Here is a 26,156-nt window from a genome sequence, read left to right as displayed (position 1 = left end):
CATCCTTGAACAATCCTTTAATAATTGGTCTGATTGAAGGCTCATTTCTTATTACTTTAAAAATGATAATGCATTTCTTTTCTGTCTGTTTGACTGCCCCACCATAGACAACCACAAAAAATGTGTTTATTGGGTTTTGTGTATATATTTTTTGCATATATTTTTACTTAATATGACTAGTACTATATAAGAGATTGTATTTGATTTCTTACCTTTTTTTCCACTAAAGACCACACTTTAAGATCCTCTTGATGGCTGTACATCCATCTAGGGTGTTGCTTCAAACTGCTGCTTATTTGTCCATGAGTGCATCCATGATATTTTGCCCTTGATTCCCTCAGCAATGAACACTCTGACTGCTTCTCACTTCCTATCACAGTGAATACTGCTGCACAGGCACCCTGTGGATATGTGTGAGAATCTCTTCAACACATGTATTCAGAAGCAGAATTATTGGGCCAGAGGGGGTGTCTATACTTAATTTAGTCAATTTTAACCAAATACTGTCAGATTGCACTCCAGAATGCCCATCTCTTGCCTGCTTCTCCAACCAGTCTCTAAGTTCCTGCATCTTCAAATCCAGGCCAACACTTCATGTTGTCTAACTTTCTAATTTTTATCCAGTAGACTAGATAGAGAGTAACATACCATTGCAATTTTAATTTTTCATGTCTCACATTACTAATGAGTTTAAGCATCTCTTCATATGCTTGAGAAATTTGGGAGTTTCCTTTTCTATTAATTGCCTATTCCTGTCCTTTGACCATTTTTTTTTTTCTATTTAGGGTTCTTCTTTTTAGTCTGATGAATTTGCAGAAGTTCCTTGGATGATCTAGATACTAGAACCTTTGTCAGTTTTAGGCACTTCTAATTTTCATCTTTTACCTTTAGACAAAATTTTACTCCTGAGTTCGATAGCCAAATTGATATCAGTAGACAGATCTGTTATAGACAACTCAAATTTAACATGTATAAATAGCAACTTTTCTAATTTTTCCTGAAAATTGTTTTTCCTGTGTTTAGTCTCTGCATGAGTCACCTATTATCTAAATAATAAACCTTGGAATAATCCCTCATTCCAGATGTACCACTAATCACTGGGTTTTGTTAGAAGGATCCCTTAAATGTTTTTAAATCGTTATTTCTTCTCCATTCCTACTTTTCCTTTCCTACTTTACGTTCTCATTATCTTTTGCTTGGACTATTGTAATAGTCAATAAACTGTTCCCACTTCCTCTAGACTTCCTGTTCTTCATTTCCTCTTCTGTACTGTCCCAAGGGCAGTTGTTCTAAAGCAGAAAGTCGTGCATTTTCTTCCCTTGTTTAAAATGGGCTGGTGGGCTTTGAATGCCTGCAGGAGATTCCGTCTCCTGATTATACAACATGCATAATCTCCCGATTATAGAACATGCATAATCTCCTGATTATAGAACATGCATAATCTCCTGATTATGAATACTTCACTCCTGCAGACATTCTTATCCTACACTCTAAACATGTCATGCTGCTTACAGTTCCCCAAATTCGATGCCCTCACATTTCTGTGCCTTTGCATGCACTTCTGTCCCTGAAATGTATTCCCTTTGCCCCACCTCATTCCACTTTGTTCTTCTTTATCTTTTATGGCTTGAGTCAAGCATCCCCTTCTCAGTAAGTCCTTTGATACCATGTTCCCTCCACCCCAACAGATATTTCAAAAAGTTAACTACTATGAGCTATCAACATGCTTCTTTTGACGTTGGTACAGAGAGACATCTGGTGATACTATCTGTTGATTGCAAAGGAAAATATACCTGACTAATAAGAAGAAAATGAATGGTGCATAATGACCCAATCTCCTTTGGATATAATAAAACTATGCCTGATTTGTGGTTTTCATTTACATTTAGGTGAGTTTGTAATGAGTTGGATTTTTAGTAATGATATGTGGGTACTGACGCTCTTAGCAAATACAGCTTAATCAATGTGAGATGAAAGGAAGCAACTGCATTGTAGTTATTTCCTAGTCGATAATGAAAAACTCCCCACAGCCTGAACTTAAGCGCAAGGTTGTTTATTCCCTGCCCTGGCAAATTGAATGAGGACTGGATTCACTACCAAGGCATTTACAAGATGCATAAGGTGGCCTTCCTTTATGGTTTGTGTGTTGACCTACTGGAAAGGATGCTGAGACTGGTTCAAGTCTGTAATTGTGTGTTTCTAAGAGTTGGTGTCTAATGGGAAAGTGAACTCAGGCCTGTAGGTAGTAAAAAGCATTTATGTATTAACTGGCTAGAGTGAGAGGAATAAATTGTTAACACTCAAGAGTATAAACTGTAGGAGATTTAGAGATAGTGGCTAAATCCTCTTGGAAATGCTGGATGCATCATCTTTTATTCAATTTTTCTGACCCATCTTGGGTTTCTGCTATCTGAGTTAGTCAGAAAAACACTTAGATGAATGTTAAGTAACCCAAGTGCTAAAATATATAGTCGTCATCACTCTCCCATGAGAACTGAAAGACGAACCTTTTTTGGAAGTCAGCTCTCTTTTATCTGCTGTATTTGTGAGGACTCTTTGATACTCAGATTCTGTCTCGGGAAGGGCATTGTCATTATTTAGGGTGTCCAGCAGCCTATTTTCAGCCCTCCCACCGATGTGGCCCTTCTTGGTCTAAACAAGTCACTTTGACCAGTGGTGGATGGATCCAATACTGAAAGAAGCTCCTTAGAATCGCCCTGTCTGATTAGGGATTCAAGGCTACTTTAAACTGGGGTTTCAATGCCATCCAGTCTCAGTGCCACCCAGTCTCGAACATGTGGTGTGCTGTTGTTCTCCAACGGGAACATTAACTTCATGGCCTGCCTTTGTAATCTCAATTTTGGTCTTCCGAGGCTACATTTGGTTAAATAACCTCTCTCTTTTATTCCTTGTGACTTAAAATATTTATTCAATTTAAAAATCAATCCCATTGATTACTGCAAAGAGGCATGAGGTATATGTTTTGAGCTGATAAAAATGTTCCCTATCTTGATTACAGTGGTAGTTACACAGCTATATATATATATATATGTGTGTGTGTGTGTGTGTGTGTGTGTGTGTGTGTGTATATATTTGTCAAGGCTCATGAAACTGTACACTTAGAAGTGATGAATTTTGGCTGGGCGTAGTGGCTCACACCTGTAATCCCAGCACTTTGGGAGGCTGAGGCAGGAGGATCACTTGAGGTCAGGAGTTCAAGACCAGCCTGGCTAACATGGCGAAGCCCCTGTCTCTACTAAAAATGCAAAAATTAGCTGGGTGTGGTGGCGCAGGCTTGTAATCCCAGCTATTTGGGAGGCTGAAGCATGAGAATCGCTTAAACCTGGGAGGCAGAGCTTGCAGTGAGCTGAGATCCTGCCACTGCACTCCAGCCTGGGCGACAGAGTGAGACTCCTTCTCAAAAAAAAAAAAAAAAAAGAAGTAATGAATTTTATTTTATATAAACTATACCTTGATAAAGGTGATAAAAATAATCAAACTCTATTTATTTAAAAATAAAACAAAGCATCTCTCTTGGAACTTCTTTTCTGACTAGGGGCAAGAATCATTGCTCTCTTTGAATGACTCTAGTTCCCAGCATAGAGGTTTGTATTTACTAGACCACCAGTAAACATTGGTTAGGTTCCGGTGAGTTGAATTGTCTCTGGAATCACTGTTTACTGCTTTCCTTTTTGTTTGAACCAGGACATAAATATATGGCCTGCAATCTTGTCTTTGGAAAAGACATAACTTACAGAGTTGGAGGTTCTCAGATATCAGTCATTAGTCAAATTTACTGGTGATATAAAAGATATAAGGAAGGTAGTTTAGCCCGGCCTAACTCTCAATCATATGCTCTGTCAAGCCACCAGAGAAGTTTGGTGCTTGACAACGTTTTAAAATGAAGGAGGATAATGTTAAGTCATCTTAGGCCTGAAGGTACTTCTGGAGTGAAAGAGCATTGCAGTTCTTGTGTGTGCTTTATATTTCAAAATGTATTTTGTAGCTCTCCCCACCAAAAAAGTTTTAAAATGGATTTCAGCTTCAACTTTCTAGGGTAGTGTTGAGCTGGGTCTATTGAAATACTGCTTAAATGCTTGCTAAATATCACTGATTTCACTTTACCTGTCATGCTGAGGGAAAGATAGTATCTAAGATAGATGTGCAGTGTGAATCAAGATGCTGCCTGAAAGTTTTGTGTGCTCAGGAAAGCATTTTTATTTACAAGTGAACTCTATTACAGCAGAGATCCCCAACCCCAGGCCACATAGCAGGTGAGTGAGCATTACTGCATGAGTGCCACCTACTGTCAGATCGGTGGCAGCATTAGATTCTCATAGGAGAGCAAATCCTACTGTGAACTGTGCATGTGAGGAGTCTAGGTTGCATGCTCCTTATGAGAATCTAATGCCTGATGATCTGTCACTGTCTCCCATCATCTCCAGATGGGAACCATCTAGTTTCAGGAAAACAAGCTCAGGGCTCCCACTGATTCTACATTATGGTGTGTTGTATAATTATTTCAGTATATATTACAATGTAATAATAATAGAAATAAAGTGCACAATAAATGGAATGTTCTCGAATCATCCCCAAATCATCCCCCTCCCCCAGTCTGTGGAAAAATTGTCTTCCACGAAACTGGTCCCTGGTGCCAAAAAGGTTGGGGACCACTATGTTATATAGTATGTTGTTTGATTGTCATACAAACCTTCAGAAGTATTTGAGGCAGGCACTATTATTGACATTGTATTTACAGAAAAATATGATGATGAGACGTTAAATAATTGCCCAAGGTCACACAGAATAAATTAGTCAATATTGGTACCAGATTATCTGGCTCAAGCCTCATAATCTCTTCACTATTCCTTATTTGTGAGGGCAGGAAAAGTTCTGATTATACTCCGAGTGAAAGTCATTCGTGTGGGTTGGTGTGGGGGTAGGGGTGGGGGTAGGGAGAGAGACATGTATTACCCCCAAGGTGGTAGATAACATCAGATAAGCAGAATTAATTTCAACCCCATACGTCTGTAATTTTGACGTTGAATATCACTACTGTTTAGTAAAACTCTGAAAGAAGCAGTCCTGGCTTTAACTTAAGACTTCCAGGAAAATGTTGACCGTAGTTCAAGGTAAGGTTGGAAATTTACATCTTTGCCTCAGGATCTGCTTGAAGATCATCAGCAGCAGCTGCATTAAAAAGTATTTATTAGGCTTCAGCAGCTTTTCTCCCTTATATTCTGGGTAAAGTGGGTTAAGCAGGTATGATTCCTTCTAGAGGTTGTTTTGTTTTGTTTTGTTTTGTTTTGTTTTGGAGATGAAGTCTTGCTGTGTTGCCCAGGCTGGAGTGCAGTGGTGCAGTCTCGGCTCACTGCAACCTCTGCCTCCTAGGTTCAAGCAATTCTCATGCCTCAGCCTCCCGAGTAGCTGGGATTACAGGCATGTGACAAAATGCCTGGCTAATTTTTTTGTATTTTTACTAGAGACAGGGTTTTGCCATGTTGGCCAGGCTGGTTTTTAACTCCTGGCCTCAAGTGATCCACCCACCTTGGCCTCCCAAAGTGCTGGGATTAGAGGTGTGAGCTACTGCACCCAGCCTAAGTTTTAAATCTGAGATAGACAACACTGATGACCAGAAACATAAAAGATATCGATTAAGTACAATGAGATCCTCTAGTAAATAATGTGTTAGCAGTTGGATATGAGATGCCCGAGCCTAGGAAAAAATGAAAACAAATCTTGTCAGCCCTATCTTTATGCCCTACACAGGTGAGGGCGGAATCCAGACCTGGGAATCCAGTCATCTCATCTCTGATCAAGTTGCTGCCTGACGATTAAATTTGTCATTTGGAGTTCCAAGTTCTTTTAGAGTCCCTGATGGCATTGGTGGTTTATATTCTGGCATGAGGGAAAACTCCTTGTAAGTTGATGCCTGTATTTAAGAATGCAAGATCCACCAGGACTCACAGAGAGATCATATCACTTGGGATCTTTGTGCAGCAAATTAGAGAAAACTAGCTGAAATGGGGCCTAAATAGCAAAAGGAATGTGTTGGCCCACATAACTGAAGTAGATTGGCCTCAGGTGAACCGTGATCCAGCAGCTCACGTGATACTACCATTTGACCTGGTATTCCCTCTTGTCTGCTTTGCCTTAGATGGTATCACTCTTATCCCTAGGCTCTGAACCTCTGACTGTCTGGTCCAGATAGCAAGTGTCTGCAGGATTTCTAGACCCCATGCTCTTACACCAGCTTGTCTATGAAGATGGAAGACAAAGCTTTTCTTTCCAAGAAGAAACTGAAAACATCAACTCAAGTCTTGACTTTGGTTGGGGTTTGTACTTTCTCTGACTCATTGATTCTCTGGGGCTATAGACGATGGGATAGACTGACAGTCTTAAGCCTCCTTCCCCTCATTAGGTAGAGCTAGGAGGATGGTCATTCCTTCCCAAACTAAATGACTAAGAATGGATATATTTGTCCTCCAAAGCAAGATCTTTCTTTTTTCCTTCCAGAAAGAGTAACTGCAGTAATTAGGACCCAATTGATGGCAAAGGGGTATGATCTAGGTGAGTCCATTGGGGTGCAGTTCTGGAGGGGGAATTCGGGACCTTCTTCTTACCTCCTCCTACCCCTGCAAATACTCTGAGACTCACTAATAACTGACAGTGGTATTCAAATTGGAACAGTGGTTCTTGCCTCTGACCTTTGCATGTGCTCAGGTAGTCATTTGTCCTTCTTTCTCATCCTCTCCTCTTTATCCCTTTCTTCCTTCTTCCCACCCTTTCCCTCCATCTCTATTCCTCCCTCCTTCCCTTCGCTTATCCTTCCCTTCTCCTTCCCTTCTCCCTCCTTCCTTCCTTCTTTTCTTATCTTCCCTTCCTCCCCACCTTGCCTACCTCTCACATTTCCTTTTTCCAAAAAACCTTTTTTAGCCCCTTTTGTGTGCCAAGCACACTGCATGGTACTGGATATCCCTGATGGAGCTCATCTTCCCTTCCATGTTCCCTTTTCCTTTAGCAAACTTCAGTGCCAACAAAATGTGTTAATATTCTCTGTGTAAGGTGTTCTGCTAGATTCAGGGAGGTCCGTGGCTTCAGCGTGAATCTCAAGGATAGAGCTGGGGAGTGTTTTAATATCATGATGACATTGTTCATAAAGATTGTCTCACACAGATTCTACTACCTATATTTTGGGGTGGGAGGGAGAGACAGGGAATGTAGTTTAAGAAAAGCAAGCATTTATGTCTGCCAGTGTACTCAAATGAGCTCATGTACGAAGTGGGACATGGAACTCGCTGACCTTTATTGGCCTCTGCATTCAGACTACCTGGGGTTGAATTCTAACTCCTCTGCCTTCTGACTTTATGACCTTGGGCTGTTTACCTAACTTCCCAGGGTGTCTTAGTCTATTTTTGGTTTCTTATAACAGAATACCTGAAACTTGGTAATTTATGAAGAAAAGGAATTCATTTCTTACAGTTATGGAGGCTGAGAAGTCCAAGGTCCAGGGGCATAACAGGTGAGAGCCTTCTTACTGTTGAGGACTCTGCAGAGTCCCAAGGTAGTACAGGGGGTGAGGGGGCTGAGCATGCTAGCTCAGGTCTCTCTTCCTCCTCTTATAAAGCCACCAGACCCACTCCCATGGTAACTCATTAATCCACTAATCCATGAATGAGTTAATCCATTCATGAGGTCAGAGTCCTCATGACCAAATCCCTTCTTAAAGCCCCCACCTCTCGATACTGCCACACTAGGGATGAAGTTTCAACAGAAATTTTGAAGGGGATAAACATTCAAACCATAGCACGGGGTCTTGTACTGAGGATTAAATTAGGTCATATATATATATATATATATATATATATATATATATATATATATATATAGTGCTTAGAGCAGTGCCAGTCCACAGTATGCGTTCAATGAAGTTAGCTATTATTGTCATGGCGATGGGGCTTTATGGATAAGAGAGTGAAGCATAGGCAGTGGATTCTCATGAGTAGTCTCCTGTGCTTCCACATTAAGGACTAAATGTTGGCCAGTGGCTGTGCTCAGGCCCCGTCTTCCACATGTGGATGCTAGTGAGGCAGGGGTGCTTTCTTGCTGTGTATATTCACATTTCAGAGTCCCTCAGAGCTTCCAGAGGACTCTGCTGTGTGAACCTCACATATCTCTATTTTATAGTTTTTCAGATTACTTTGTAAATAATTATTGTTAATTTTCTTTAGCTTTTTAAAAATATGTATTAATATATTGAGCCTTTCAGTTATGACCTAGGAATAGACCTACGTTTTTTTGGGGTGGGGAAGGGGTCCGTCTGTTGCCTAGGCTGGAGGGCAGTGGCACAATCACAGCTCACTACAATGAACTTCCAGGCTCAAGTGATCCTCCCATCTCAGCCTCCCAAGTAGCTGGGAAAACAGACATGCACCACCCTACCTGGCTAATTTTTTATTTTTATTTTTTGTAGAGACAAGGTCTCACTTTGCTGCCTAGGCTGGTCTCAAACTCCAGGACTCAAGCAATCCTCCTGCCTCAGCCTCTCAAAGTGCTGGGATTATAGGCGTGAGCCACCATGCCCAGCCCCTATTGCCTTTTGATCCATACTTTTTGATTAATACCCTCTAAAACACATGAAAATTCATTGTTCCCTCTGTTAGGTGCTTCCATAGAACACATATAGGACCCTAGAAGTCCCATCTCTTTAGAAAAATTATCTTTCTGGGAAAATACAGTTTCTTTTATAACACATCTGTGTCTCTGTATGCTGGCCAAAAGCCTCAAACCCCTGAACAGACCTGAAATGTTTATCCCTACCACTACTTCTGATAATAGGGGTTTGACTTTATATTGCCCACACATCCCATTAAAACATATAATGTGATTTGTGCGCATATTGTGAGCATTTGTTCATTTTATAACCTGTTTAGTAGTTCAGCCAAAAGCAACAAAAGTGAAATAAGAGAAACATCCTGAGCAAAAAGAATTGCTCTTTGATATACCTGTGCACTGGCATGAGAGGACAGAGGAGAGATTTGTGAAAGTGGACTCCTTTGTTACTAATATAACACCGGCTACTTTCTTTAACAATTAACATCTCAACCCCAATTTATCATTATTGTGGCTGTTTTTTTGCTTTCATAATGACTTCAGAAAAATTCATAACATCATCTGGAGTCCCTTTATCTGCAAAGCCATTAGTCAATTTCACTGGTACTCTAGGGAGAGACTTGGGAAGTGAAAGGTGGACATTTCCCCCCAGGTGGGGTTTCTTTACATGACTCTTATCAAATCAGGTGGGTGTTAGGAGCCTGAGAAATGTGAGCGTGAAGAAATGTGAAATGTGAGATTTGGATAAGGTCGTTTGGATTTAAAGAGGAAATTTCCATCAAGGGCCAACTCCTAGAGGAGATCACAGAGCAGAGGCTGGGGTGTGGCTGCAGGTAGGCATGCCATTGAGCCAAGGTGGGCTGACTCGAGGAAGAGCTCAAGCAGATGCTTTAGAACAAAGCATAAATGTCTTCTTTTGAGAAGTGTCTGTTCATATCATTTGCCCACTTTTTGATGGGGTTGTTTGATTTTTTCTTGTAAATTTGTTTAAGTTCTTTGTAGAATCTGGATATTAGCCCTTTGTCAGATGGGTAGAAGCCAAATCATGAGTGAACTCCCATTCACAATTGCTTCAAAGAGAATAAAATACCTAGGAATCCAACTTACAAGGGATGTGAAGGACCTCTTCAAGGAGAAGTACAAACCACTGCTCAACAAAATAAAAGAGGACACAGACAAATGGAAGAACATTCCATGCTTATGAATAGGAAGAATCAATATTGTGAAAATGACCATACTGCCCAAGGTAATTTATAGATTCAGTGCCATCCCCATCAAGCTACCAATGACTTTCTTCACAGAATTGGGAAAAACTACTTTAAAGTTCATATGGAACCAAAAAAGAGCCCGCATTGCCAAGACAGTCCTAAGCAAAAAGAACAAAGCTGGAGGCATCATGCTACCTGACTTTAAACTATGCTACAAGGTTTCAGTAACCAAAACAGCATGGTACTGGTACCAAAACAGAGATAGACACTAATGGAATGGAACAGAGGCCTCAGAAATAACACCACACATCTACAACCATCTGATCTTTGACAAACCTGACAAACACAAGAAATGAAGAAAGCATTCCCTGTTTAATAAGTGGGGCTGGGAAAACTGGCTAGCTATATTTAGAAAGCTGAAACTGCATCCCTTCCTTACACCTTATACAAAAATTAATTTTTTTTTTTTTTTTTTTGAGACAGGGTCTTGCTCTGTCCCCCAGGCTGGAGTGCAGTGGCGCGATCTCAGCTCACTGCAATCTCCGCCTCCTGGGTTCAAGTGATTCTCCTGCCTCAGTCTCCCGAGTAGCTGGGATTACAGGCACCCGCCACCAGGCCTGGCTAATTTTTGTATTTTTAGTAGAGATGGGGTTTCACCTTGTTGGCCAGGTTGGTCTCAAAACTCCTGACCTCAGGTGATCCACCCACCTTGGCCTCCCAAAGTCCTAGGATTACAGGCGCGAGCCACCACGCCAGGCCTAAACCCTTATTTAAGTAAAACTTATTTTCAGAAAAAAATGAATCTGAGGATGTGTTACATGTCCCCCTTTTACTTAGTGACAGTCCCAGGCACACTTGAGCTTGTCATTAACAATATTCATCAATTTAAGAGTTGATCAGAGAAGGTCATACAAGAATCCAATCTCAGTGGAATTAAAGGAAAAATTTTTGCTAAGCAGAAAATAAATGAGAACTGTACATTTAAAATAAATAAATGAACAGAAAGCCTTTCAAATCATACTAAACTAACTTATATCTGTGGCTACTACATTGTTGTTCTTTAATGCTTAAATAGGTAAAAGCACTGATGTTTTAGTTGAAACTACCAGCAGTAGGAATGCTTGCTCAGTAAGAGCAAGACCCCACTAACACAGTCATATTTATAAAGTCAAGGTTTAGGTGTCTGCCAGGGTCTGTTTTCCCTAAATCTATTACAAACAAATGAAAGCAAATCAGTAAATACTGTTTTAATGTACCTATACCGAGTCATAAAATTATTTTCCTCCCAAGTCAGGAAGAAACATAAAGTTGGTTAACTGAAAAAGAGAAAGTTTAATCATTCTGATTTTCATTCTGATGCTCTTCTTTAGACTATCTATTGCTGCTTTCTTTTGTAGCAGAACAGCTGATTTTTCGCCTAGGTTTTCATGATCTGATAAACCTTCACCATAGACAGTTTCTTGGAAAGAAACTTTGCAAGTGTCAGTTATCTGTAAATGTTCAGGAAGCTGTGTGGGTCTCAGACCCAGCTGGAGCAGAGCCATCACGGGATTCTGAAAGCATTTGCTGGCTCTGAGATGGTTTTAACCTGTTCCTTGGCAGTGCAGCCCTTGTGTACACTCTTGGAAAGATACTAATGTTTACTTTCATGATGTAGAATGGATGAGCAGTGAAGGTTTCTAGGAAGGTTGAACACACTCATGCCCACTTTGGGACACAAGGAGGCAGATGCTATCATGGGAACTCTTCAAATAAGGTCGTATGGTTTGGCTGTATCCTCACCCAGATCTCATCTTGAATTGTAGTTCCCATAATCTCGTGTGTTGTGGGAGGGACTCGATGGGAGGTAATTGAATCATGGGGGCAGTTACCCTGATTCTGTTCTTGTAATAGTGAGTTTTCATGAGATCTTTACACTTGATTAATGTTAACTGTAGTTGTCCTACTGATCTATCGAACACCAAGTCTTATTTCTTCTAAGTGTATTTGTACCCATTAATCTACTGCTCTTCATTCCCCATCCCCGCTACCCTTCCCAGCCTCCGGTAACCACTAGTCTACTCTCTATCTTCATGAGATTCACTTTTGTAGCTCCCACATATGAGTGAGAACATGCGACATTGTCTTTCTGTGCTTTGCTTGTTTCACTGAACATAATGACCCCCAGTTTCATCCATCTTGCTCCAAATGACAGGATTTAATTCTTTTTATGGCTGGATAATATTCTATTGTGTATTTTTACCACACTTTCTTTTTAAATATTTATTATTATTTTGTAGAGACAGAGTCCTGCTATGTTGTCCAGGCTAGTCTCAAACTCCTGGACTCAAGCGATCCACCTGCCTTGGCCTCCACATTTTCTTTATTCATCCATTGATGGACACTTAGGTTGATTCCATATTTTGTCTATTATGAATAGTGCTGCAATAAACATGCAAGTACAAATCTCTCTTCAATATATTGGTTTTCTTTCTTTTAGATAAATACTCAGTAGTGGAATTGCTGGATCGTATAGTATTCTACTTTTACATTTTTGAGGAACCTCTGAACTGTTTTCTATAGTGGCTGTACTAATTTACATTCCCCCCAACAATGTGTGAGGATTTTTCTTTCTCTGCATCCTCACCAGCATGTTATTCCCTGTCTTTTTTGATAAAAGCTATTCTAATTGGGGTGAGATTATATCTCATTGTGGTTTTGATTTGCATTTTCTGGATAATTACTGATGTTGAGCATTTCTTATACCCTTTGTTCATTTGTCCTCTGTTGAGAAATACCTGTTCAGGCCTTTTGCCCTTTTTAAAATCAGATTAATGACTTTTTGCTATTGAGTTGTTTGAGCTCCTTATATATTCTGGTTATTTATCTTGTCAGATGGGTAGTTTGCAAATACTTTCTCTTATTCTATGGGTTGTTTCTTCACCTTGTTTGACTGTTTCCTTTGCTGTGCAGAAGCTTTTCAGCTTGATGTAATCCCATTTGTCCATTTTTGTTTTTGTTGCCTATGCTTTTGAGAACTTCAACAAAAAATTTTTGCCCAGACCAATGTCCTGGAGCATTTCCCCAATGTTTTCTTTTAGTAGTTTTATAATTTCAGGTGTTAGATTTAAGTCTAAATCCATTTGTATTTGATATTTGTACATGGTGAGAGATAAGAGGTCTAGTTTCATTCTTCTACATATAGTTGTCCAGTTTTCCCAGTGCCATTTATTGAAGAGACTGTCCTTTCCCTGTTGCATATTGTTGGCACCTCTGTCAAAAATTAGTTGGCTGCAAATGGCATGGATTTATATCTGGGTTCACTATTCTGTTCAGTCGGTGTCTGTGTCTGTTTTTTATGCCAGTACCGTGCTGATCTGGCTACTATAGCCTTGTAGTATATTTTTAAGTCAAGTAGTGTGAGGCCTCCAGCTTTGCTCTTTTTGCTCAAGATTGCTTTGGTTATTTGTGGTTCCATATAAAATTTAGGATTGTCTGCTCTATTTCTATGGGGAATATTGTTGGTATTTTGATAGGGATTACATTGAATCAGTAAACTGCTTTGGGTAGGATTGTCATTTTAACAATATTCTTTCAATCCATGAGCATGGAATAATATCTTTTCCATTTTTTGATTCATCTTCTATTTATTTAATCAGTTTTTTATAGTGATCCTTGTAAAGATCTTTCACAGCTTTGGTTAAATTGATTCTCAGGGGCCAGGCACAGTGGCTGACACCTGCAATCCCAACACTTCGAGAGGCCAAAGCGGGAGAATTGCTTGAGTCCAGGAGTTTGAGGCCAGCCTGGGCAGCATAGTGTGACCTCATCTCTAAAACAAAGTCAAAATATTAGCCAGACGTGGTGGCATGTGCCTGTGGTTGCAGCTACTTGGGAGGCTGAAGTCAGAGGATCGCTTGAGACCAAGAAATCAAGACTGCAGTGCTCACTGCACTGGTGACAGACTGCAAACCTGGGTGACAGAGCAAAACCCTGTCTCAAAAAAAAAAAACAAAATATTCCTGGGTATTTTACATTCTGTGTAGATACGATAAATTAGATTGCTTTCTTTCTTTTTCAGATTGTTCACTATTGGTATATATAAATGCTACTGAATTTTATATGTTGGCTTTGTATCCTGCAACTTTACTGAATTCACTTATTACTTCTAATAGTTTTTTGGTTTTTAAAAATAGAAGATCCTGTCATCTACATTCAAAGCGAATTTGACTTCTTTCTTTCCAGTATGAACACCTTTATTTATTTTTCTTGACTAACTGGCCAGGACTTCCACTTTATGTTGAATGAAAGTAGTGAAAGTGCACACCCTTGTCTTGTTCCAGATCTTAGTGGAAAGCCTTTTAGGTTTTCCCTGTTTGGTATGATGTCGGCTGTGGATTTGTCATATATGGCCTTTATTATTTTGAGGTATGTTTCCTCTGTACCCGGTTTGTTGAGGGTTTTTATCAAAAGGGATATTGAATTTTATTGAATACTTTTCAGCACTTATTGAAATGATCATATGGTTTTTGTTCTTGGTTCTGTTAATGTGTATCACATTTATTGATTTGCATATGCTGAACCATCTTTGCATCCCTGGGATGAATCCCACTTGATAATGTTGAATGATCTTTTTAATATCTTGCTGAATTCAGTTTGTTAATATTTTTTGTTGAGGATTTTTCTATCTGTGTTCCTCAGTGAAATTAGCCTATTGTTGTCTTTTTTTTTTTTTTTGTGTGGCCTTATCTCATTTGGTATCAGGGTAATGCCTGCCTTGCAGGATGAGTTTGAGCATTCCTTCCTCTTCAATTTTTTTTTTTTTGAAGAGTTTGAGTAGAATTATTATAGTTCTTCTTGAAATGTTTAATAGAATTCATCAGATCCTGGACTTTTCTTTGATAGGAGACTTTTAATTATAGCTTTGATCTTATTACTTGCTATTGGTTTTTCAAGGTTTTCTCTTTCTTCGTGGTTCAATTTTGGTTGTATATTTCCAGGAATGTATCTTTGTCTTCTAGATTTTTCAATTTGTTGGCAATTGTCTCTAATGATTCTTTGTACTCCTATGGTCTCTGTTGTTTTGTATCTTTTTTGTTTCTGATTTTATTTATTTGGGTCCTCTCTTTTTAGTTAGTCCTGCTAAAGTTTTGTCAGTTTTTTTTTTTAACTAAACTTGTTTTGTTGATCTTCAGTAATGTTTTAATCTCAATTTCATTTATTTTTGCTCTGATCTTTATTATTTCCTTTCTCCTAGTAAATTTGGGTTTGGCTTGGTCTTGCTTTTCTAGTTCCTTGAGATGCTCCATTATTAGGTTGTCTTTTGGAAGTCTTTCAACTTTTTTGATGTGGATGTTTATTGCTATAAACCTCCCTCTTAGTACTGTGTTTACTGTATCCCATAGATTTTGATATGTTGTGTTTCCATTTTTATTTGTTTTGAGAAATTTTTAAATGTTCTTATTTCTTCGTCAACTCATTGTTTATTCAGGAGCATGTTGTTTAATTTCCATGTTTTTGTTTAATTTCCAAAGGTGTTTTTTTTTTTTTTTTTTTGAGATGGAGTCTCCCTCTGTCATCCAGGCTGGAGTGCAGTGGTGCAATCTGCAACCTCCACCTCCTGGGTTCAAGTGATTCTCCTGCCTCAGCCTCCCAAGTAGCTGGGATTACAGGTGTACACCACCACACCCAGCTAATTTTTGTATTTTTAATGAGACAGGGTTTTGCCATGTTGGTCAGGCTGGTCCCGAACTCCTGACATCAGATGATCCACCCACCTCAGCCTCCCAAAGTACTGGGATTACAGGCATGAGCCACCACACCCAGCCCAAAATTCCTCTTGTTATTGATATCTAGTTTTATTCCATTGTGGTCAGAAAGGATACTTGATATGATTTCTACTTTTAAAAATTTGTTGAGACTTGTTTTGTGGCCTAAAATATGGTTTATTCTGGGGAATGTTCCATGTACTGATGAAACGTGTATTCTGAATAGTTGAGTGAAGTGTTTTATAAATATCAGTTGGACCTATTTGATCCGATGTGTGGTTTGATACAATGGTTTCTTTGTTAATTTTCTGTCTAGATGATCTGTTCATTGGTGAAAGTGGGGTATTTGATGTCCTCCACTATTATTGTATTACAATCTCTCTCTCTCTCTTTGTATCTATTAATGTTTGCTTTATATACTTGGGAGCTGAATTTCAGTCCATCAAATGTATTAATCAGTTCTAAGATTTCTGTTTGATTTTTTGAATAATGTCTCTTTGTTAAATTTCTCTGATAAATTTCTGAATGGAGAATTACCGTTTTGTTTCTTGTATTCTGGTTGTTTTGTAACTCTTCTCCTCCTTTCTTCCTGTCATCCTTTATGGTTCAGTGTCTTTCTCTGGAACTATGTTTTAATTTGTTGGGGTTTTTTTTAGTGTGTTTATTATAGGTTTTTACATTGTGGTTACCATGAGGCTTATAGAAAACATCTTATAGATATAACAAGTTATTTTAAAGAGATGACAGCTTATCTTAGATAAGCAGTCCCCAGTCTGTTTTGGCACCAGGGACCAGTTTCATGGAAGACAATTTTTCCATAGATCGGGCAGTGGGGATGGTTTTAGGATGAAACTGTTCTACCTCAGATCATCAGGCATTAGATCCTCATAAGGAACGCTCAACCTAGATCCTTCGCACTTGCAGTTCACAATAGGGTTTGCACTCTTATGAGAATCTATGATGCTAATGATCTGACAGGAGGTGGAGCAGGCAGTGCTGTGTGACCTGGTTCCTAACATGCCACGGACCAGTACTGGTCCATGGCTCAGGAGTTGGAGATCCCTGTCTTAGATCACAAAAAAAAAAGAATAAATAAAAAACTTTAAAACAACCCTCCATCTTTAATTCCATCCCCTGACATTTTGACTTTTGTTGGTCTGAATTTACGTATTTTGACATTGCCTATCTCTTAACAGGTTGCTGTAGCTGTTAGAATTTTTGATAGATTTGTCTTCTAGGTGTCATACTAGAATTATGGGTAACTTATGGGTGGACTGCACATGACAATTACAGTATTTGAATATTCTGGAGGTCTCTATACTTGAGGTTACCCGTAGGTTTTATACCTTCAAATGTTTTCTTTTTGCACATTAATGTTTTTTCATTTCAGATTGAAGAACCATCTTTAACATTTCTTGTAAGACAGATCTAGTAGTGGTAAATTCTCTTAGCTTTTGTTTGTCAGAAACAGACTATCTCTCCTTCATACTTGAAGGATATTTCTGCTGTTTGCTGGATAAAGTATTTGAGGATAGCAGGGTTTTTTGGGGTTTTTTCTTTCAGCACTTTGAAAATATCGTTCCACTTCCTCCTGACTTATGGTTTCCATTGAGAAGTGTGTTGCCAACTGAAGTGGAGTTTCTTTGTATGTTATAGCCTCCTTTTTTCTTGCTGCTTTTAGAATCCTCTTTTTGTCCTTGACCTTTGAGAGTTTTATTATTATATGCCTTGGGTGTAGTTTTATTTGGGTCAAATCTGTTTAGTGTTTTCTGACCTTCCTCTACCTGGATATTTTTCTCATATTTTGGAAAGTTTTCTGTTATTATTTATTGAGTAAGCTTTTTTCTACCCCTCACTCTTGCTCAACTTTCTCTTGAACACCAATAATTCTTAGATTTGGTCTTTTAAGGTAATTTTCTGTATCTTGTAGGCAATCTTTGTATAATATATTTCCATTCATTTTACTTTTTCTCCTCTATGTAATTTCAAAGAGCCTGTCTTTGGGCTGACTGATTCTTTCCTCTGCTTGATGCATTCTGCTGTTGAGAGCCTCCAATAAATTTTTCAGTTAGCAAATATATTTTTCAATTTCAAGATTCGTTTGATTTTTTATCACTTCAGTCTCTGTTAAATTCCTCTGATAAGTTTCTGAATTGCTTTTCTTTGTTGTCTTGGAGATCCCTGAGTTTCTGTAAAACTGCTATTTTGAATTCTTGGTCAGAGAGCTCATGAATCACCATCTCATTAGGGTCAGTCACTGGTTCCTTGCTTTATACATTTGGGGAGGTCATGGTTCCATGTTCTTATGGATATATGTCTGTGTCTTTGCATTAAAGGATTTATTATTTATTCCAATCTTCTCTGTCTAGTCTGTTTTGGTTTTTACTGGTATGTTTGCTTAGAGATTATTTGTAATTTAGCTGTTGAATTTCTTACACATTTTTCCCGCTAGGTCACTGCCTCTTTTTCAGCACTAAATGGTACTTAAAACCCAGGTTTGCCTCTGTTCTTCTAGCAAAGGATCAGAGGATTGCCTGGCTGGAATGGGGGAGGTTCCAAAGGAGCTATCCCTGTGGTATGGAAAAGCTGGCTAGGAGTTCATGCCCAATAGACCTGTGGAATCTACCTCCTACAGCGTAGTGCTGCCGAACAGCCACTCTGATTTGGCGTCTCCTTTGGTTGAGTTACAGAGCGGAGCTTCCAGGGCTGGAGATGGTAATCCTGCCTCCTTCCTTTGTGTCCGGCTGTCCACAGGGTGGTATCTCCCTTCAGGCACTCCTGATGCTTCTCATGGGTTGAGGCATGGATAGGTCTCCTGCCAAAGAAGCCAAGATGGTAGGCAAGTTGTGTGTCCAACTTAATCTCACTTTTTCCAGTGTAGAATCTGAGTTGGGGGAAGTTTTACATGTGCTTGATACCAAGCAGACTGGGGGAAGGGTGTCACAGATATGAAAATCTGATTCTCTTATCGTCTGCTGGAGTTTTGCTTTGTTTTTTGTTTTGTTTTGTTTTGTTTTGACTTCTCAGTGGCCCCAGGAACTGACCGATTCTCTTTCATGAGTTCTGGGAGATTGCTGGTGATAATCTCGTTGATGTATATTTATTTTGGTTATTCTGTGGGGAGAAGTGAAGCCAGCTTTCATCTACGTTTTTAAAGTATAATTCTTATTTTGAGTGGCAAGAATCTGATTCCAGTATCCTGCCTTAGTTTTTATGCATTTTTGAAACTCCTACCATTGCATTTAGAACCTTCTACCTGGTGGAGTTTTTTTTTTGTTTTTCAGTTTTGGAAGTATTTGATTTTTTGAAACAGTTGACATTCATATAAAGAACAAGGTTGATAATCAAGCCTGCTCTACTAATTCTGTGCAGTCTAGAAAAGAGTGTACTGGGACCGGGCGCGGTGGCTCACACCTGTAATCCCAGCACTTTGGGAGGCCGAGGCATGCAGATCACAAGGTCAGGAGATCAAGACCATCCTGGCTAACACGGTGAAACCGCGTCTCTACTGAAAATAGAAAAAATTAACTGGACGTGGTGGTCTGTGCCTGTAGTCCCAGCTAATCGGGAGGCTGAGGCAGGAGAATGGCGTGAATCCGGGAGGCGGAGCTTGCAGTGTGCCGAGATGGCGCCACTGTGCTCCAGCCTGGGTGACAGAGCAAAACTCCATCTCAAAAAAAAAAAAAAAAAAAAGAAGAAGAAAAGAGTGTACTGGTTAAGTACTGAGAAGCATTTCCTGTGTGTCATGTAAGTACTTCAGGCTCTTAAATGTGTTACTCCAAGGAATAAGGTTGCAAATACAGTTGCTCTAAAAACATATTATACCAGCCTGGACAACATGGTGAAACCCCATCTCTACTAAAAATGCAAAAATTGGCTGGGCATGGTGGTACACACCTGTAATCCCAGCTGCTTGGTAGGCTGAGGCAGGAGAATCACCTGAACCTGGGAGGCAGAGGTTGCAGTGAGCTGAGATTGCGCCACTGCACTCCAGCCTGGGCGACAGAGCGAGACTCCGTCTCAAAAAAGAAAAAAAAATTACATAAAATTCCGAGATGCAGCTTTCTTATCTAAAAAGGATTTGCGCAAAGCCTCCTTGCAGTAAGCATATAGGTAACTAAGGTTAACTAAGGTTAACGTATATGCATCACTCATTTATGCCCTAATTTCTCATTTGTTGAAACAATAGTGCCCTTACTCTAAATCACATAATCACAAGAGCCCTAGGGCTGAATTGCTCAGCTTTAAATGTCAGCGCTGTCATACTAGCTGTGTGATGTAAGCAAGTTCTAAAACTCCCTGTGCTTGTTTCTTATGTATACAATGGAGAGAAGGGGTAGTACTTTGTAGGGTTGTTGTGAAGTTTAAACAAGGTAATAACTGTTAAGTGTTTTTAAAAGTCCCTTGAATGTAACAGTTGCATCAGTGGTAAGGTATGCATTTTTCTCATATGGCCTCTGAAATGAGGATGTGTCTTATAATGAATGTAATTTCTTAATAAGCATTTTATCATTTAGTGACATCTTTTCTTAGTAGTAGTACTTAATGTTACACTTTGGGTGACATTTTATATTTCAATAACTAATAGTAAGAGGTCTATTAACATTAGCTGCCATCAACATTACCATCAATATTATCATCAGCATTATCTTGTTTCTAACTGAGATAGTGGCATTTGATAGTTTAGCAGTGCTAGAGTATATATCAAATCTCAATTTTATCTAACTACTTGTTTGCATTGGTGTATTTTTATCAAAGTTCTAGTGTGCTGTTTTTCATATTTGTATCATTTTAGCTAATGTAAAGTATTTATGGGGTCAGCTCATGCAATGTTTCCGTCATTCATTGTACCTTACTTGGCGATCTACTAAAACATGCATCAGCATCCTTCAGTCTCCCGAAATAAATAGAGACAAAGACAAATTCTTTATTTTCTCTGTTGATGTATTTTCCTAAATCCTTTCGCAGGAGTGGTTTCTTTCTTAGCTAGGAGAACTAAGCCACCATTGTACCACTTACGATTTACTGGTTTGCACTGTCCTCTGAGGGAGAAAAGAAGCAATTTATTGATCTGTAACACAGGAATGGACTGTGGCCAAACCTTTTCTGGTTTATACAATGCACCGACATAAGAATCTGCATAGCATTAAGAAGAATGAGCACTCACAATTTGAGGCCGCCTGTCAGCATGAATAATAACTGAGAAAAATCAATACACAATATACAACTGTTCTCTTTGCACAGACACTGCCAGGATTCACACCCAGTGACAGTGTCTTCTTTTTTTTTTTTTTTTTTTTTTTTTTTTGAGACAGGGTCTCTCACTCTGCTGTGCAGGCTGGAATGCAGTGGCGTGATCTCGGCTCACCGCAACCTCTGCCTCTCTGTTCAAGTGATTCTTGTGCCTCAGCCTCCCAAGTAGCTGGGATCACAGGCGTGTACCACCCTACCCAGCTAATTATTGTAGTTGTAGTAGAGATGGGATTTTGCCATGTTGGCCAGCCTGGTCTTGAACTCCTGGCCTCAAGTGATCCACCCACCTCGGCCTCCCAAAGTGCTGGGATTATAGGCGTGAGCCACCGTGCCCGGCCAACAGTGTCTTGTTATTTTACCAGTGATATGCTTATAGTTCCTAATTTTAGGCTTCCTCCTTATTTTGGTTTTATTGTTCAGTTTGGGGAAGGGTGGGAAGCACCAATTTGGATCTGAGAAAAAGATCTTCTGCCAGATGAAAGAGTTTCAATAACAGGAGAGGACCTTGGGCCAAAGTTTATTAAGCTTGTCTAGGAAGATTCTGGGCACATCTCCATCCAAATACCTTGACACATACTTCATTCACCCCTAGCACATGCAGCTTGTCCCTTCTTGTCTTCTGTTTGCCTTCAAGGTTTTACATGGTGGTATTTACAAGCCGTTATGGAGCAAGAGTGCAAACACACAAGGCTAGCAAGGGGCCAGTAAACAGGGTTTGGCTTAGGGTTTTGTGGTTGTTAGCTTTTAAAAGCATACTTAGTTGAATAATTCCAGAAACTGGGCTTCTTTCCTTTGCCGCTTCATTTGCCCCTCCCTCTCTGGTCTTCCCAGTCTCCACTTTTTTTTTTTTTTTAAATAAAACTGCGTTTGTCAGAAATGTATAGACATTCACTCCTATTCTTAAAAGACAGTGTTTATCCCTAATGCCTGCCTTTTGATTCAGCCAGCAATGACTGTGCACACAGAGGTTATTGCTCTCCAAGTTCAATGTTGTGGACCTGAACCAGTGCCTCTGTTTCCAAGAGAAAGTCAGGTGATTACTCCTTCATCAGGGAGATTGGAGCCATCCTGTCCTCCTGGTGTGTCACCAGCTAGAAACTAAGGATCAGCAGGGAGTGGATGGTTTAGAATCTCCTCTCTCCAGGTGAACACAATGCTATTCAGTGTAGCTGGAAAAGACACGCAGCGGGCAGGCTTGTCAGAAGCAATCTGTTTAAAAAAAAAAAAAGAGAGAAAAGGGTCCTTTTGAGTTTACACTGAGTTGCTTTCGCAGTAGTTAGCTTTGAACTGTGGTGCAAACCCATTTAAACAATGAGGGAAATTTCACTAAGTGGCAAGAAATTCTCACCCTGTGTGATCAAAGCAATCAGCCATTTCCTTTTCCTTCCTTTTTATTTACTTATATTTCTGACCGCTTATAATCTTCCTGATTGTAGCCTGATAGTTTCCTTTTTTGAATAGCATTTAAAAAAATACCTTTTCTTTTCCCTGAGGGTTTTAAAGCAAATAAAACAAGACAGAAGGGGTCTAAATTTTTAGTTTTATTTTTTGAGACAGTCTCGTTCTGTTGCCCAGGCTGGGGTGCAGTGGTGCAATCTCAGCTCACTGCAATCTCCGTCTCCCAGGTTCAAGTGGTTCTGGTGCCTCAGCCTCCCGAGTAGTTGGGATTACAGGCGTGCACCACCAGCCCTGGCTAATTTTTGTATTTTTTAGTAGAGACGAGGTTTTGCCATGTTGGCCAGGCTGGTCTCAAACTCCTGACCTCAGGTGATCTGCCTGCCTCAGCCTCCCACAGTGCTGGGATTACAGGTGTGAGCCACAGCGCCCGGCCTAAATATTTATTTTTAATAATTATTATTACAAAAGTAAGAAAAGAGCTAAAATCCATGATTTCATCACCCAGAGGCAACCACCACAGTGAACATTTTGGTACATTTACTTCTCATCGTTTAAATTAAATGTGTACATATACACATACATATTTTTAATAAAATTAGGTTTAGGATAGTATACAGTTTTGTTTTTCTTTTAACCAACATACTTTGAATATTTTACCTTATTAAAAACTTATATGATTTCAATGGCTGCATTAGAATTAGTGTATACAGATATTATTTTGGCATTCTGTTGTTAAGAGGTCATGTGGGTTTCTGAATTGACACTTTAATTTTCAACTTAGAGTTTATTTCTCCCAACTTCTTCTGATTTCATGTGTCTAGAGTCAGAGTTTGGGCACAATGGAAATGGAATTTTTATATGTGCTGTTGTTTACTGTTTGCTAGTATTTTTCGGAAGGTATTTGCAAAAACCAAAGGGGAAACAGTGTACTTTTTTGTATTTTTTTTCTTTTTTTGTTTTAAATTTTGTGATTGAAATATAAGTCTTCTTATGGTAATCTCAGGTAACTTTTAAATAGAAATATCAATGTAAAATGAATATATTGCCCAATGAGGACCCCGGTGTTTCAGAACTATGTGCCATGCTCTATCATTTTGTTACTGGAAAGGGGTCTTAATCCAGTCCCCAAGATCTTGGATCTCTCACAAGAAGGAATTAGAGGTGAATCCATAGAGTAAAGTAAAAGCAAGTTTATTAAGAAAATAAAGGAATAAAGAATGGCTACTCCATAGGCAGAGCAGGAGCGTAGGCTGCTCAACTGATTATACACACAGTTACTTCTTGATGCTAAACAAGAGGTGGATTATTCTTGTGTTTTGCAGGAAAGGGGTGGGCAGTTCCTGGAAGTGAGGGGTCCTCCCCTTTTCAGACCATATAGGATAACTTCCTGACATTGCCATGGCATTTGTAAACTGTCCTGCTGCTGGTGGGAATGTTTTTTAGCATGCTAATGCATTATAATTAGCATATACTGAGCAGTGAGAATGACCAGAGATCACTTTCATCTCCATCTTGGTTTTGGTGGGTTTTGGACGGCTTCTTTACCACAACCTGTTTTATCAGCAAGGTCTTTGTGACCTGTATCTTGTGCTGACCTGTCTCATCCTGTGACTAAGAATGCCTAACCTCCTGGGAATTTAGACTTAAAATAAAGGTCTCAGCCTTATTTTATCTAGCCCCTATTCAAGATGGAGTTGCTCTGGTCCGAATGCCTCTAATAACTTGAAGTTTATCCAGCAGCACAGTGGGAGATAATGAATTTTTGTTTAAGAGGAGGAGGACTGACTGGATCAGATTTGTGCTTTAGAAAGGTGGTTGCATGTAAGAAAGAGGCATTGGTAGAAGAACTTCGGATATCTCAAAAGAATTTCCATGAAGTTAATCTTTTTAAAAATGTAAACATTTGGTGCAATAATTGCTTTGAAATTGCAGTTGAATAAATGAACTTTTTGAACCAGAATTTGGAAAGGAAGATATGCTTAAAAACCAAAAATATTTTGTAGAGTGCTACACATTAGGAAGTCATTTGTATTTGGTGACCACTTTCCTAAAATAGTCTCATTTCTAGAGAACCAATTTTGTTTCCCATAGATTATTATGTGTAGAGACCCCCTTTCAGTATGTAGCCACTGGTACATCCGTGGGTGTTATCTCCATACTGCCAGGTCCAATGCAGTCACCTCCTGGATCTATAGTCTTTCTCCCCCCATTCCGATTTCCTTTCTCTGTTAGCAGTCATCTTTGTAAACAGAAGTCTAAGATTTAGTGTTGTACATTTTTTAAATGATCCATTTTGATGGGGCTCTCTTTATTGTTTCAGGTTGAATGCCTTTGAGAACTTGATGCATAAAATTTGCATGACTCCTCACTCCTTTCTGGATCTCTCATTGGACTCAAGCCAGCATGGCTCACACCACAAAGGTTAAAGGCAGTGCCTCAGGTAACCCTGTGCTCTGGAGTTTGTGTGTTAAATGTATGTCTTTTCTCAAACTAATTTTTTATTCTCTTTAATAATGAACGGATAATAGCAAGTTGCCTGGATAACTAGGATTTCAAAGCAATTTTCTGTCCATTGAAGTTTGGGTTTGTTTTGTTTTACTCTCAGAAAATTTGCTTTTATCTTAGAGTCTTGCACTGAAATCAGTTGAGTAAATTATTACCTAAGTCAATTCTGTTGAAGTGTTGAAAGACAAATGTAAATCCTGAATGCTAATGCAAATGTAATGTATACTCCTCTTGCACTTCTTTCTGAGGGATTGAATGAGGAGAGAGGAAATTAATTTGGATGCTTAAAACCAATTCCTAGTAGCCACTCCCAAGCAGCTTTTGTTTGATGTTGCTAAACAAAGAGAAAGGAGGGAAGAGAAGTATATATTCTGTAAAATGATTCTCTTAGGAATATGCAACAAGCCATATTATGAATCATAAAGACCTGTATTTGAATTCTTATTTTGGTTATATTAGAGACTTACATAGTTTCACTTTCTGTTCCAATATTGCTTCTGTGAGATTCGGGAGAAATCTGTACACGAAATGCAGAGAAGATCCTCCTAAGAGACACATCACCATGGGGACAACCTGCCCAAAATGGCATGCCAAGTGTTCATTTCTTTTTTGAGTTATGTGCCAAATAGCTGAATGAGTAAGAATAGTAATTGTCTATGCAGAAATTTTTTCTGAGCATCTGAGTCCAGAGTCCTACGTCTGCTGGCTCTGAACACCTTCAAATGACAACATTATGTACTGGAGCAAGTGTAGAATTGGAGCCAGGAAACCTGAATTTGAGTCCTAGTTCCAGCACTAACTGTGAAATATTGGGCAGGGCTATTTCTCCACATGTAAACCATCGGTAAGTATATCCACCTGCCAGTTTAGGACCAGTGAGCGCACCAGAAACATACTTACAGGAGCTATGTAAGCCGTAAAGCACTTTTGAAGACAACAGCAGGAAGTGACCTCTGAAGTGGGCATTCCCAGCCCATGAATGTGACTTTTTATTCTAGTGGTCTCAGCTGCAAGCATCTCCTCTGGGTAGAACACTATAACCCAAACCCAGATAAACTCAGTTATTTGTTCTGGGATGACTGATCTTTCCCTGTCCATTCCATTTTTGACCTTTTTACTGCCCAGCTTCTTGAGACTTTTATAGATTCTGCTGTGGGACTGCTATCAATAGTAAAGACATGAATGAGAATATCTAACATTCACTGAACACTTAAATGCACCATGGTGCCTAAAATGCTTTGCCTGCATTTTCATACTTAATCCTTACAATAATCTAATGAGATTAAGCTATTATTTTACTGTCATCCTCATCCCTATGTAATGTCACAGAGAAGTTCGGGGACTTACTGTAAATGAAGTAAGAAAAATCAGAATTATGGGCAGTGGCTCACACCTGTAATCCCAGCATTTTGGGAGGCCGAGGGGGATGGAT

At 39.3% G+C, this 26,156-nt stretch overlaps 1 protein-coding gene across 1 annotated transcript in view; it reads left to right on the top strand.

Moving 5' to 3' along the window:
* LOC735365 (KN motif and ankyrin repeat domain-containing protein 1-like) overlaps window positions 1–26,156 on the top strand; it is a 96,046-nt gene that overhangs the window by 3,092 nt on the left and 66,798 nt on the right. Inside the window, 1 exon segment of the mRNA XM_063802972.1 lies at window positions 24,540–24,659. Coding sequence (XP_063659042.1) covers window positions 24,623–24,659 — 37 coding nt within the window. The 5' untranslated portion in view covers window positions 24,540–24,622.

The sequence above is a fragment of the Pan troglodytes genome, chromosome 21, assembly GCF_028858775.2.
Source record: "Pan troglodytes isolate AG18354 chromosome 21, NHGRI_mPanTro3-v2.0_pri, whole genome shotgun sequence".
NCBI lineage: Eukaryota > Metazoa > Chordata > Mammalia > Primates > Hominidae > Pan > Pan troglodytes.
Note: the sequence above shows the minus strand (reverse complement) of the source record. Positions and strands in the feature narration are given on the sequence as shown.